The sequence below is a fragment of the Neltuma alba genome, unplaced genomic scaffold (genome assembly GCF_004799145.2).
Source record: "Neltuma alba isolate B1F8T4 unplaced genomic scaffold, ASM479914v2 tig00006189_pilon, whole genome shotgun sequence".
Taxonomy (NCBI): Eukaryota; Viridiplantae; Streptophyta; class Magnoliopsida; order Fabales; family Fabaceae; genus Neltuma; species Neltuma alba.
The window spans coordinates 25,428-41,203 of NW_021634380.1; the positions used below are offsets into that span (position 1 = coordinate 25,428).

The 15,776-nt window shown below is 32.4% G+C and overlaps 1 protein-coding gene across 1 annotated transcript; it reads right to left on the bottom strand.

Moving 5' to 3' along the window:
* Positions 1–7,850: 7,850 nt before the first annotated feature.
* On the bottom strand, positions 7,851–9,535 carry LOC114749821 (probable 60S ribosomal protein L14). Its single transcript, XM_028938361.1, has 5 exons — positions 9,459–9,535; positions 9,238–9,339; positions 8,419–8,548; positions 8,225–8,337; positions 7,851–8,059 (listed from the first exon to the last, which is right to left on the bottom strand). The coding sequence occupies exons 1-5, from the start codon at positions 9,459–9,461 to the stop codon at positions 8,006–8,008; spliced, it is 402 nt and encodes a 133-aa protein (XP_028794194.1). The 5' UTR covers positions 9,462–9,535; the 3' UTR covers positions 7,851–8,005.
* Positions 9,536–15,776: the final 6,241 nt, after the last annotated feature.

Below are 15,776 nucleotides of genomic sequence, written 5' to 3' on the forward strand. Positions count from 1 at the left end.
ATTTTTTAAGACTAGGTGCCTCTATTTTATACCGACACTAGCCACCTTGGATAAAATAAATTTACACTTTTTTTGCCAAAAATTTACACTTTATAGATATTTGCCAGTTATATCAAAGATCTGGAATACTAATAAGTGGTTGGCCAAAAAAAAAATAATACTAATAACTAATAAGTGATAACAATTGAATGGGTTCAAATGTTGTTGGCAAAAAAAGGAATGGGTTCAAATGTTGTAATTGGAAGAAAATCTATTAGAGTTGCTATCATTTGATCACAATAATTTATACTCGTCTTTATCATAAAATAAAATATGTGAAAACAAATAAATGCATGCACATTAAAAAGAAACTTCTTCTTGCATATTCGGCAGAAATCACACAACATCCATAATTATTTTAAAATTCATTAGATTATTATTTTCATTTATTATTATTTATTACGAGAGATCCTCCACTGTTTCCCTTTCTATATGGAATAAAATCTGGTTACATAGATATTATGCATTTATAAAGTTAAAAATAAGGGAAAAAATTGTATATGTACATCATAAATGCTATAAAGGAAAGTGTAGACGAAATCCCATTCATTCAGAAAGCGATAGATTTGCATCATCACATATTCATATACAAGAAAACAACTTTCCTGTTTATCAAATAAAGAAAAATAAAAAGGGAAAAAGCTTTCCTTCATCAAATATTATTTAGAAGGTTAAAACTTTTTAGTTGAAGAAATTATATTGGATGAGTTGTAAAGGCACAACCGTAGAAGAGGATTTTACTATAATTACATGTGCACGTATGGTCTTGATCTTCTTTCAAATTGTAAGGTAGATTTTTATTTTTCCCCATATGTTTCTAAAATATTAATTGTGGGTGGAAGGGAATCAAGCTAAATTTAACCGCAGAGTGAAAAAAATATAAATGGATTATTGTTTCTTGAAATTATATTATTCATAGAAAAAAAAATTGAGTTCCCAAAAACGAGAAAAACAGATACAGTCAAATCAGAGAGTAAATAAACCAAATTAATACTTGCTAAACTTTATGTCTTTTTCATTAAATTTTGGAAAGTTCCATATTATTGCCTTTACACACAAGCTTTAATGCACTATAGCACCAGGGACAGTGCACACAGTAAATTACAACCCCCCTGGCCTCCATTCCCAAATATAAGTGTTACATTTAATTTCTTTTCTCTTAATTACTTCCCTCCAATTAATTTTATAGCAAGAATTAAATAGGGTCAAACATTTTGTTATGGAAATTCATAATGTTTGATTTTGTATCCGAAACGAGCCAAGAAAAAAATATACACAATAGCAGATAGCTATCAAGGCCGTAAATGACCAAGCCGCCATTATATGCAAAGTAATTAATGTGCAATATATTTCATGTATTATATAAGGATCATAATCTCTCACACCAAATGCTCACATCAAAAAGTCTCTCTCTAAAAGTCTTTATACTTCCTTGTTCATTTCCATGGCCAATATGGGCTGGAACTCTAAGAATAATCATTACCCTCACAATGATGCACAAATTGCTTGCCGATTTTGCAGCCAAGTTTTCCCAAACAGGGAAGCTCTCATAGCCCATGTTGATTCTCATTTGGCTCGTCAAGAAGTTATTAACTTCAATAGCCATCAAACCCACCCCAGAGCTTCATCAAGAGATCAAGCTTTTCGCTCACATCAACTCGCTGTAATGCCCAATAACTTATCTATCAGGACTTCTTCATCATCTTCACTCCCCAGTAATCTGCAACGGGTTAATAGAAACGTTTCCGGAACTCGGCCTCTGGCACCGGAAGTCAACCGAAACGTTTCGCAAAACCGGCCTCGGGTGCCAGAAGTCAATCGAAACGGCTTTGATGCTCGATCTTTGATGCAGAAAGTCAGTAGAAACGATTTTAATGCACTTCCTTTGGTGCAACAAGGCAATAATAGAATTAATGTTGCCAATAACCACCACCAGACGTTCAGCTGGACCAGCCAACCGCATCCTGGGCCGTCGTCGACGATGGTGACTCCACCGGCCCCTCCGCCGAGAAGGAACCCTAGTTTGCTCACTTATGTTCCCGCAAGTGCTCCTGCTGGTTCACTCCAGCCACCGCAACTAGGGTTTTCATCCGCCACCACAAAGAACAGTACCAGAGGCGGTGCAACTCGTCAGCGATCCCAGAAAAGAAGCATTCAAGAGGTGGCTGAAACAACAACTGAGCAAACCACCAGGCCATTTATCGACATGTTGGAGAAACCCATCAAGAAGGTCGACTTCATTGATTTAGAAAACATGGACGAGGATGGTTCAGAAGGTTCGCAGAAGAAGAAGTTGGATTTGGCTTTGAAGCTTTAGAGAGTATCAAACAGTACATGCTTTGTCATTTCTAGGTTCTATACATCAAGTAATGATCTCTCACAGTTAGGGGAAAGAAAAAGATTAAAATATTGTTGGTTTTTATGTTTCGAGCTTTAGTAAATTAGTGTTGTAGCTAGTTGTAACCGTCGTTGTTAATTGAGTTATAGTTTTTCTTTTCCGTTAAGCATGTGTGTGCATGTCATTGCCTTTTTTTTTTTTTTAAAGCCAGTGTTGGCAAAGTCATATATGTAATATTCTGTTTAAAAATGCTTTGACTGTATATATATGTCTCTGTATAAATTCATTGCAGATATATGTAATGACATTAGGACAATAATTGAAAAATTGAAGCATTAAATTCATAGAAAATCTTTCATAAATTAAACCAAAGTAATGATTTATAAATTTGTATAATATATATATATATAGTATCATTCAACAATCCTGTAACCCATTACTTTTACTGCCATGATAACATTACGTAGATCGTATAAGCAAAAATTGAATTGGTACGTAAAAAAATTGCAAAGCTCCTGAAAAAGTGAAAATCAGCTTATGAATGATATGTTTTCAAAGGAAAGTTGGTCACGGGAACTGTTCCTATTAGAATTTTGTCCTAAAAAAATAATGAACTATAACATTTTAGAGTGATGTTTAAATTTCTTGTTGATTAAGTACCCCTCCAATTCTAAATACAAGAATCATTTTATAGTACTCTTCCGATTCTTAATATAAGACCCATTTAATTAATTTGATTAGATTAAGGAAGTTAGGTAAATTAATTAATTATAAGAAATATGACACGTTTTTTCTAAAATACCATAATCATCTTTCTTAATATCTCCTCTCTCTCTTCTACTTGATTATGGTGAGGGAGTATCCATAATGATATTTTAGAGAAAATTAATAAATATGATAAATGAGTTTATATTTAGCACCAAAATTAATCAACAATTAGGTCCTATATTAAGGACCGGAGGAGTATAAATTACATATAAATGGTTTACATAGAATGGGGTTTTATCTATTAAGTTGCGAAGTAATGGTTACAACATATGAATGGGCGTCAACAGTTTTTGAAAGGAACATATCATGCAATTCAATTTACGCCAAAAATATCGATTCCATACCAAATTGACGCATTATATTGGCAATTATATTCCTCACCTCTCATCATATTAAAAGTATAATATCAATATAATCTACATGTAGCTGTTACTGTAGTTGAGTGGTAATTGATCTAAGATTTCATAGCAATATTTATAAGTTTAAAAAAATATATATACTCTTTTATTTTTTTTTATTATGATCTAGCAAAAACATAATCGTTCCTTCACTTTTTTTGGGAAAAAAAAAATTGTGTGCCATCTTCATATCCCAACAGTCCATCTCATATCCTATAGATGAATTTCAAACGTGTAGTTGGGATAGAGCCTTATCATGTCTTGCTTGATTCGCTGTTATGTTAAATAAATCTGAATCCATAATTGTATGATGAAAGTGTATATTTTTCACTAACAAGTGTCATAAGTGGCAAATATTTTCAATGGGCATATTTTAAAAGGCATAAAAATTATTACACAATCTAGTGGTGATGATTCATTTCACCGGTTTTCAAGTTTTTGTTCCAATGTACTACCTCCGGTTCTTAATATAAGATCTTATTTGACTTTTATTTTGGTCTTAAATATAAGACTTAATTTATTTTGTCTCTCATATTATTCATTTTTTTTTCAAGATAACCCCTTAATACTAGTAGTTTTAAATAATAAATTTGATTAGCAAGAATATTTCAGAAAAAAAAAGCATCTATTCATTACTAATAGCTAACTTACTAAATTTTTTAATCTCCTCAAATTAGTAAATTAGATCTTATAATTAGAACCGGAGGTAGTATGGTACATCTAACCTAATTCTTCTATGCCTTTCGACTTGAAATGCTTTGACGCGGATTGACTTCCTAGATAAAAAAGAGGTAAATACGAGCGTGAATACTATCTGACACGTGAGATCCACTGTATCTGTCAACTCTTGTTTTGGTTGGTCAATATGCAAGAGATGGTCCAAATTGATCAGTTCTTCTATTTCATGAACTCCCTTCCAAACTCTTCATAATCCCCTATACATGTTTGTGATATTCCAACTTTAATTAACTTAAACCCAGCGTCGTGAAATTTATGAGAAAAAAATACCGTACTAGGTTTCTCTAGCGTGGAGTAGCTGCTTTGTGTGTTTTGGACAAACGTACATGAAATATTTTCTTCATTTCATTGAAGTTGCAAAAATACTCGACTATACTAGTGTTTCTCGACGTGATGCTTAGTTTCTGTAAATTTTTTGTGTGTGTTTTGTAAAACTGTACATAAAAAATTTCTTTGTTTCGTTAAATCAAATACTCTACTTCGTATCCTACTTAAAATTTTATGTCACTGTGCTGGCCATTCCTATATTGAATTGGCACATAAAAAAAATTAAAACTTGAGAATGAAAAGCAGCTTAGGAATAATGGTAGGATTTCAAGAGAAATTAAAGTTGGTTTTAAAAATAATGAACTATAACATTTTAGAGTGATGTTTCCTGTTGATTAAGTATAATATCTCGCTGGCCATTATCTACTGAGTTGGCAAAAATTGAGGAGGAAATATTATTTATGAATGGGCAATTTTTGAAAGGAACATATCGTGAAATTCAATTTACGTCAAAAAATCGATTCCTACCAAAATGATGCATTACGTCGCAATTATATCCTCACCTCTCATTATAATAAAAGTATATATAATCCCAATCATATAAAAAATTACATTATCCTTGTAGCTATAAAAGAAATTGTAATATAAATTTCAAATAAAATTTAAATCCGAGCAAAATCAAAATTTTATTTTATAGACCTTATGTCTAAGAGATGAATCCAAATTATTATGGAACTTACGCTACAACGAATGTTCTTTACTTGTTCCATAATCATATTAACGTGTTTTTATTTGTTTTTGCTTATAAAATAGGATCACGTTTTCCAATCTGCTAATCCCTATTTTTGTATAAGATACTAAATTTAATAATAAACATATAGTTAAATGTAAAGACTAGAAATCCCCCAATTCCACAATCCACATTAATCCCTAAAGCTAAATTATTATATATATTAGGCAGCTCAACCACCATCATTACGCATTTACTATAATTTATATAAACCTTTCGTTAAACGCTGTCTAATAATGCAATTCCAACTCTAGATTTTCATCCATAATTTATTAATTATTAATTTATCATAAGTCACACGAGGCTAACTTACTTAAGCTTAAATATAAAAAAAGTTGTGAGTAAAAGTTATATTTCAAATTTCAAACTCTCCTAATGTAATGAAAAAATTCTCATTAATTATTGATGTGGGTAAGATAAACTATTTTTATTACCGTTAGATTTTCATTATGGTTGGCCAGACATAAAATATGAGACATAACTTTTCGTAATCTTATATGGTAAGTGATATGTCACGATTTGCGGGGCAGTATATAATTCTTGTTATAGTAATATCTCCAAATAATATGTATTTAAAAAAAAAAAAAGGTCCCAAGGCAATGAGTAGGTGTTTAGATATTCTACTATACTTTCACGCCGTAGCTCTACAAACTTTCCTATTTTTTAGCTGTTAATTGATTACAAAAATGGTTACTGACTTCTTGCAATAATCTAGATACAGAAAACCAATTAATTATTAGTTGATTATGAATTATTAATATATAGGAGGTATAAAACATTTCCGCTTCTATTTATACAGTTTTTACTAAATAACTATAGTTAATTTCTTTATTTTAAGTTATTACTTCAGACGGACTCCATTCACCTTTTGCTTTATCTTATTGTATCTAAAACGTTAGAGAAACATATGAGAATAATGTGTCTTATGCCAAAAAAAAAAATGTTGAGCCGCTCCCACTAAATAATACTCATTTTACTCTATTTATAAATCACTTTTAACATGTTTTATATAAATTTAAAAAAATATAAATTTCACCAACTCTCGTTTAAAATTTAATAATTTTTTAATTATTTTTATTTAATATACATTATACTTGATGTAAATAAATTCAACACAATAAAAAATAAAGGGTAAAATTATATATTCATATAAAAAAATTTTCTTACTATATTATAAATAGGACTAAAAAATGTCTTCTCACTGACCTATAAATAGGACCATAGGAATATAACATATATTTAAAAAGCATAGGAAAGGGAGCAGCAAAATGTGCAACTCGAACACAATTGGGTGAGAATAATAAAATATTTATTATTCAAAAAATTATACTTTTGTGAAGTACATTTTTTGGTGATCATGAAAATAAAGTTCCTTCAAAATATGAAGGAAAGTGGTATATTTCTTAACAAAATTTACTCTACGCACAAAAACTCAAAATTAAATCCCTAAAATCAATTGTTATTTGCATAATCATTTTTTTACTGGTACTCGATAATCTTTTCTTTTTTGCCAACGCACTTGATAATCCTATTAAATATATTATATTAGACTAAGAGTCATTAATAATGCTTTGACTTAAAAAATGAGCACATAAAGAGTTAGGACCATAGAATAAAAGATTTATGCGAAAAAAGATTAATTTTCAACGAGCTCATATGTCAGTCAGCAGAGAATTGACGGTCCTTGGTTGGAATTGGTGTCCAAAAGATCGAACTTAGGATCCTTTGTCTTGTCTTTGGAACCTTCATACCCCCATTTTTAGTGGCTTTTTACTTTTTAGCCGCCATTAGAGCTCATTTTCTGGGGCCATTACATTACTATTTTCAGTTTTCCCACCACTTTCCTCTCTTGAGCCCTAAGGCATATCTTTCTGAAGCAAAGCCTCCCACACCACCCACTCCCCCCCTTCTTTTTCATTGCAGCAGTCGCTAAACCCCATTTTGCTACTGCGGTTTACCTTTTTTCACCCTGTTGTTCGTGGCGGTTTGATCTCACTTTTGAGTTGCGTAATCCCAGAAAAAGAACCCCATTTGCTGAATTAGCTTTGGCTTCTCTGCTTGGTTGTTTTTGAAGACAATGAACTCTTCAACGAGATTGGATTCAGCCGTACTTCAGCTTACACCCACTAGGACCAGGTAACACTACAGCTTGCTTGGTCTCTTCCCCCTGCTTTGTTTTAGACCCCCCAAAGAAAAAAGAAGAAAATGCTAGAACTGAGTCCAGGCTGCACAATGGCTAAGTTCTGAGGTAGACGCCACTGAATACTTAAAATATTGGCAAGTTCTGAAGCGAATCGATAGGACTTAATTTATTAGGAAAACACTTGAAACATTCTCTACGGTTCATTGGTAGGCAAGTAATTTAATATTCTCTGATGTCTGTTGATTTTATTGAAGCTAACACGGATCGTCCTCGTGAGTCCTAAGGTTTTCTCAACCAGGTGTCAGCGTATTTGCGCCTTTTTGTCCTAATTCCTCCGGGCTTTTGTGTAAATCAGGTGTGACTTGGTCATAATCGTCAATGGGAAGAAATAGATCATTGCCTCGGGTTTGCTTGAACCGTTTTATATACTCCAAAATAAAACTTTCTGTAAAAACTCATAACAAAGGTGTACTGTTCGAAAAAAATACAAGGCAAAAATTAGAATACTGCTCCCAACATAATGCCTAAGATGCGCTCTTCTTCAGCCTAGCAAGTTCTTGCTTTACAGCAGCTGCCCTCTGCACGAAATAAATAATGTAGATTATCACCAATCGTGCCAACAACAAAGAATACTTGGACAGAATACAAAAGACTAAAAAATAAAATCAATGAATCTTGTTTACCAAAATACAAGATGATACTAGAATCAGATATGCGAAAAGTCAAGTATGTAAAAAACCCACCTTGATCTTTGTCAACATTATCTTGAACCTATCGAAATCATTGAGAGATGCCCTCCTCTTCTGAACAATCAGTTTTCTACCCCAAGAACTATTCTCCCACTTCTTCTTGACATCTGTAAATGAAAACAATTATTCACCGAACATAATATACTTAATAAATAAATACCCAAAAAGTGTTTCAGCAGTTTACCCACCAGCAGCTTCCATTGCTTGAAGGAGCTCCTTCTTCTTGGGAACCCTCTTAATGTCAATCTTAATATCAGTGAGGGAAAGCCTCTTGAAGTTCATTTGAGACCTCACCATGTCAGGTGCATCAACCAGAGCCTGCAAACATGAAGATAAATCACACCAAAGATCAAATCCCAAGTATTCAAGTGCGAGAATGTCCTCAAAAATGGCCAAAATGATTTCAATACAACAAGAGCGCTCCAGCTTTTCAAGCTCGACGCGGGTATCTGATGGACCCTGATATTTGCACAAGATACATTGAAATACTAGTCCACCAATAACCCACGGTTGCAAAAACTGTCAGAGTTAGCCAAACGCATTAATCGGGGTATAAATAACTTTTCTGGGACAATACATTGATGGCCAAATGGAATCTTTTTTTTTTTTGGAAAAAAAAAATCCCCCGGGATATCAACAGAAGGTCAAAACCTCCTAGTAGGATGTCAAAAATAAACCGAAGCAGCAACGCCCAGATTGATTGATAGCAATAAAGTTTCAAAGTGTAAAACAAACTAAGGTCACCAAATTCAACTACTAAAAACCCATGTTCAATTATTTCCCAATTTCCCATAAAACCTAGAACAGCATTCCATTACGGGGAAAGCACGTAAATGTAAAATAAAATCCTACTCGCTGCTTGGGAAGCAGGAAAACTAAAAACTAATACATACTTTAACACGCATATTGATTCAAACTTTTACACAAACAGACAACTGAGTCACCCCGAATCTGACAGCAAGTGAACGGTAACAGATGCCCAAAAAAAGAAAAGAAAAGACGCATACCCTGTTCTGGTCAATGACATCGACAATGACAACGAGTTTCCCGTAGTCCTTGCCATAGTTAACAAGAGCAACCCTCCCGATCTCAACGTATCTTTTGAAAGGCTGCGTGACAGAGCAGGAAAAAAAAACACAAAAAACAGATCAGCATAAAAGAAAAAACTAAGCAAGATGGATGCACAGAGCATACATAGCCAGCAAGAGCATAGTGTTAGAGGCCTCACCATTTTCAGCTGCGAAGGTCCGTGACAACGAGTGGGGAGAGGGAGGCGAGGAGAGAAGGGAGGGTTCGGAACTAGGGTTTTAATGGATCCGGAACTAGGGTTTTAATTTATTGTGGCGGCCTTCATAATGCATAGAGAATCATCGAAGAAAGTAATCGGCGCGCTCAGTGACTATGGGCCGAGCTAACTCCAACCTAGCCCAATATTTTCATGGGCCGACCAATTTATCATTGAGGTACTCGTACTTCGTGGAAGGGAGGCCCATCTCATTGTTTTCATATGCCTGATTTATAAGAATAAAATTCTAAACACATAGAAAAAGAAACTTTTATAAAAGTTGCAACCAACTTTACCCCAAGGCCATAATACAGCTGGGCCTGATGAATTGAGTAGTGGCATTCGACAAATTCCGTCCGTAGTACCCCACGCAAAGGGCATATTAATATATCTATAAGATATCAGTATAATACTACCTCCGATTATTAATATAAGAGTTAATTAATTAATTTGAGTAAATTAAAAAAATTAGTAAGTTAATTATTTATATTATTATAATAAATAGGTATTATCTTTCCTAAGATATCCTTATTAATTAAGTGTATTGTTAACACTGTCATTATTAAAAAAAATATCTTAAGAAAAAATAAATAAATATAATAGATAGAGTGGATTGAAATCTTATATTTAAGATCAAAATAAAAATCAAATAAGTTCTTATATTAAATATAGAAGGTGGTACAAAATTTATTCTCCATACAGCGTAAAATTTGTTGGAAGCCTTACAATCTTTTTTTAAAAAAATATATCACTAGCATTTGTAAATAATTGTGTTTTTATATTTCATATTGCTAATAATAGAAACTACCAAATAAAAAAAAATGCAACACCCAGACTTCGACGCAGAAAGTCAGTAGATACGATTTTAACGCACTTCCTTTGGCGCAACAAAGGCAATAATAGAATTAATGTTGCCACCAGCCCAACACCAACAGACTTTCGGCCGGACCAGCCAACTTCGTCCGGGGCCATCGTCGACGACGGTGACTCCACCGACGCCTCCGCCGAGAATGAACCTTGGTTTGACCACTTATGTTCCCGCAAGTGCTCCTGCTGGTTCACTCCAGCCACCGCAACTAGGGTTTTCATCCGCCACCACAAAGAACAACACCAGAGGCGGTGCAACACGTCAGCGATCCCAGAAAAGAAGCATTCAAGAGGTGGCTAAAACGACAACTGAGCAAACCACCAGGCCATTTATCGACATGTTGGAGAAACCCATCAAGAAGGTTGAATTCATTGATTTAGAGAACATGGACGAGGATGGATCAGAAGGGTCGCAGAAGAAGAAGTTCGATTTGGCTTTGAACTTTGAAGCTTTAGAGAGTATCGAAATGTGCTTATTGCTGTGAATGGGGGAAAAAGAAAAAATATTGGTTCTAGCGTTTTGAGCTATAGAAAGTGTTGTGGTTAGTTGTGACCGCCGTTGTTAAATGAGTTATAGTGTTTCTTTTCCGTTAAGTATGTGTGTATGTCGTTGGCCCTTTTTTTTTTTCAATTTCTCGATTTTTTGTTAATTGCGTCGGTAAAGTCATATATGTAGTATTCTGTTTAAAGGCTTTGAGTGGTAATTGATCTAAGATTTCATAGCAATTTCTAAATTTGAAAAAAAAATACACATTTTATTGTTCTTTTTTAATGACTAGCAAAAACATAATAAGTGAGATCACTTGAATTCAGCACAAAACAGATCCAGTAAGACCATGAGAGTTTATCATAATCGTTCATTCACTTAAAAAAGAAAAAAAGAAATATTTTTGTGCCATCTTCATATCCCAACAGTCCATTATCTGCATATCCTATAGATTAATTTCAAACGCGCAGTTGGGATGGAGCCTTATCATGTCTTCCTTTCGATTCACTTATAAATAAGTCTGAATCCATAATTGTATGATGATATGAGTGTATATTTCCATAATTTTAAAAAGCATAAGAAATATTACCAATCTCGCAGCGATTCATTTCACTGGTTTTCAGATTTTTTTTTTTCTTTTCAATATACGCGGTACATCTAACCTAATCCCTTTACCACTTTCGACTGGAAACGCTTTTACGTGGATTGACTTTTTAGATAAAAAAAAGATAAACATGCTTAAAATACTACTCCTCCTATCCTAAATATAAGACTCTTATACACACTAGTATAAGAGTCTTATATTTAGAACCGGAATAGTGTATAACACGTGAGATCCACTGTGTTATCTATCTCTTAATTCTTGTCTTCGTCAGTCAATATGCAGGAGATGGTTCAAATTGATCACTTCTTCCGTTTCGTGAATTCCTCCCAAGTTTTTCAATCGAAGCCAGGCCCTTCTTCGTGTGTATGTGTATATTCAAAAGTTTCCTCACCTTTACACCAAATCCCTCTCATTTTCCATTCATATTTGATTCAGGCTGAACTCAGAGTTGGTAGAAAATTTTTAGGAGAAGAAACATTGCATTAGGTTTCATATATCTAATTGATGATTCATTTCAATTCTATTTCATAAACTCCTTCCAAACTTCTCATAATCCTTGTGTGTGTGTATGATCTTCCAACCATTTAACTTAGGCTAATTAAACACAAATTTCGTAGAAACTTTAGGAAAAGAAATATCATATTAGGTTTAATATATTTTATCGATATTCTTTTTCTTTAACTTCACCTCTTTAATTCCCCTTATCTTCTCTTGCTCGAGTTCTCATCGAACAATTCTGTAATCCATTAATTTTACTGCCATAACATGGCGTATATGGTATAAACTATAACATTTTAGAGTGATGTTTCTTGTTGATTAAATATATCTCGCTGGCCATTATCTGTTGAGTTGGCAAAATTGAGGACGAATTATTATGTAGGAATGGACAATTTTTGAAAGGAACGTTTCGCGAAATTCAATTTACGCCAAAAATATCGATTACGTACCAAAATGATGCATTATATCGCAATTATATCTTCACCCCTCGTTATAATAAAAGTGTACATAATCTCAGTCAGATTAATATTATCCATGTAGCTGTACGAGAAAATGCACTATAAATTTCAAACAATATTTAAATCCGAGTAAAATCAATATTTTATTTTATTTTATTTTCAGACAAAATTAATCACCTGGCCATCTTTTATTGATTTTATAATTAAGTGGTTAGACCTTATATCTAAGATCAATATATAATGCAAAATTATTATGGGCCTTATATTCAGAACTACTAGAAGAAATATTCCTTGCTTGTTCCATAATCATATTAACGCGTTTTTTTGTTTTGTTTTTGCTTATAAATGGAATCACGTTTTCCACTCTGCTAATCCCTATTTTTGTACGCGATACTAAATTTAATAATAAAACATATAGTTAAATATAAAAACTAGACATCTCCCAATTCTACAATCTACATCAGTCACTATACGCTAAATCATCAATCATTAATTATATTCTTGAAAACTTGTAATACCCGGTTCGTTTTAAAAACGGTCGGGTATAACATTAAGACATCCGAATAGAAAAATAAATAAATAAATTTAAATTTGGTCTTTTTAATTTTTGAATCTCTAATTCAAATCTCATTTGAATGAATAAAAAAAATTACATTTCTATAAAAAGTGAATTTAATTTTGAACTGCCTTAGACAATACAATTTATTATCATTTAAAATTTAATTAAATATTTTAATCCGTGCATCGCACATGAAAGAAATCTCTAGTTATTGTATATATGAGGCAGCTCAACCAGCATCATTATATTTAATTACCCATTTACTATGATTTATATACTAAACCTTTTCGTTAACCCTGTATAATAATAAGGTGTGAGTAAAAGATTATATTTCAAATTTCAAACTTACCTAATTTAATAAAAAAATTCTCATTAATTATTGATGTTGGTAAGATAACTATTTTTATTACCATTAGATTTTCATTATGGCTGGCCAGACAAATGCGACATAACTTTTCGTAATCTTATGTGGTCAGTGACATGCCACGGTTTGTGTGAGATATTATAAAATTCTTATTATAATACTCCTTTTGGTCTCAAATATAAGACCCATTTTGTAATGTAATTTTACACTACAAAATGGGTCTTATATTTAGGACCAGAGAAATAATATCTCCAAATAATATGCAGTACTGCCTCAGGTCCTACATATAAGAACTAGTTGACTAATTTGAGTAGATTAAGAAAATAAATTAAGTTAGTTATTTATACTAAATATATGTTGTCTTTCCTAAAATATCTTTGCTAATAAAGTGTATTGGCTCCGGTCCTAAATATAAGAACTAGTTGACTAATTTGAGTAGATTAATAAAATAAGTTAAGTTAGTTATTTATACTAAATATATGTTGTCTTTCCTAAAATATCTTTGCTAATAAATTATATTGGCTAGAACTACTAAGGACTACCTTAAAAAAATGCATAAATATAAAAGACAAAGTAAATTAGAGTCTTATATTTAGGACCAAAATAAAAGTCAAATAAGATTTTATATTAAGAACCGGATTCCAGAGGCAGTGTTATATACATAAAATCTCCAAGTAATTAGATGTTTAAGGAAGAATTGCAATGAGATCCCGTGTAAGAAAAAAAATTATAAAACAAGTTCCAGGGTTTGTTATTCTCCATTTCAGAACTTGTCATTACAGGCTGTTCATGTTGTTATTGAACCTTTTAGTAGTTATTTCTCTTGTATGGGACTTGATTATAATTCTCCCGGTGTTTAAACTTTAGATATTCTACTATTTTCACGCGGTAGTTCTACAAACTTTCCTATATTTTTAGCTATAGCTGATGACAAAAATGGTTATTGATTTCTTGCAATATTGTAGACACAGAAAACCAATTAATTAGTAGTGATTGTGAATTAGGATACAGGGGGCTTGAGAACATCTCTGCTTCTATTTATACAGCTTTTGACTAAATAGTAACTGCTATCTCTTATCCTAATTATAAGATCTTATTTGTAGACTACAAATAAAGTCTTATAATTAGGACCGAAAGTAGTATTACTTAACACGGACTCCAATTGACTTTCTGTTTTATCTTACTTGTAGTCACAACATTAGGAACCCATATGAAAAAAATGTGTCTTATGCCCCCCAAAAAAAAATGCTGAACCGCTTCCATTAAATAATATACCATATGTGAAAAGCATAAGAAAGGGAGCTGCAAATCGTGTAATGCGAAAAAATTAGGTGAGAATAATGAAATATTTATTATTAAAAAAACCAATTTCGTGAAATATATTATTTGGTGATCATGAAAATAAAATTCCTTCAAAATATGAAGGAAAGAGGTACGTTTCTTAACAAAGTTTACTTTATACGCAAAGATTGAAAATTGAATTCCTAAGATCAACTATTATCTGCTAATAGGATGAAAGATCCCACTATAGCCACTACTTGATAATCATTTTTACTGGTACTTGATAAACCTTTCTTTTTGCCAACGTACTTGATAATCCTATTAAATATATTATAATTGACTAAAAGTCATTAATAATGCTTTGACTTAAAAATCGAGCACATAAAAGAGTTAGGGCCATAATCACATGAAAAGAAACGAAGGTTAGTCTTCTATATTTGATGTTTAAGAAGAATAGATTCCTCTCAATCTTCAATGATTGGTGGGATGACTGGTTGGTGATATAAAAGGTCCATGTTCCTCATAATGTCTCAGGAGAATATTCTTCTTCATCGTCTTCATCATTTCATCAAACACCTTTCGAGAATTATACCAATTATTTCAATCCTTTGGGAAAAAACTGCGATGGCATTTCGATTTCAAGTTTTCAACTGGCTTCATAATTAGTTTAAGTAATCAATCAATTAATTATGTTTGTACTTCCTCTGTTCATTTCCTTTGAACTCTCTATACCCAATAACACACTAAAAGACACTTCCAACCTTGTATAGCCATAGAACATGCCAATCCACAGCAATTCTTAGACCAAAACGTACAAAAAATGGCGTAAAAAATAAAGAAACTGGGAAAGGATATTATTCTTGGACGCAAACTATGTACAATTCAGAAAATGACACTCTTATGATGTACTTATGCTTGTTAGAACATCAAATATAAAGAACAGGTGGATATTTCTTGTCCATAGATTCTTAATCGATTTAATTATTTAGACATAAAGCATACCAATAATAAATTTTTAAAGTGGCACGTCATGAAAAGTGATTTCTCCACAAATGAATTGATTATGTTGCTGCAAATTTTATTAATCATGACTCAATAGAGTGATTGGCTGCAAGCTATGAGCTTACTTAATTAAGAATTAAA

Bases quoted from the DNA above. Each gene is read 5' to 3' on its own strand.
- LOC114749821 (XM_028938361.1), bottom strand. The intron at 8,338-8,418 runs GTGGGTAAACTG...TTTCATTTACAG, and splicing joins TCAAGCAATGGAAGCTGCTG to ATGTCAAGAAGAAGTGGGAG. The intron at 8,060-8,224 runs GTGGGTTTTTTA...TATTTCGTGCAG, and splicing joins TAATGTTGACAAAGATCAAG to AGGGCAGCTGCTGTAAAGCA.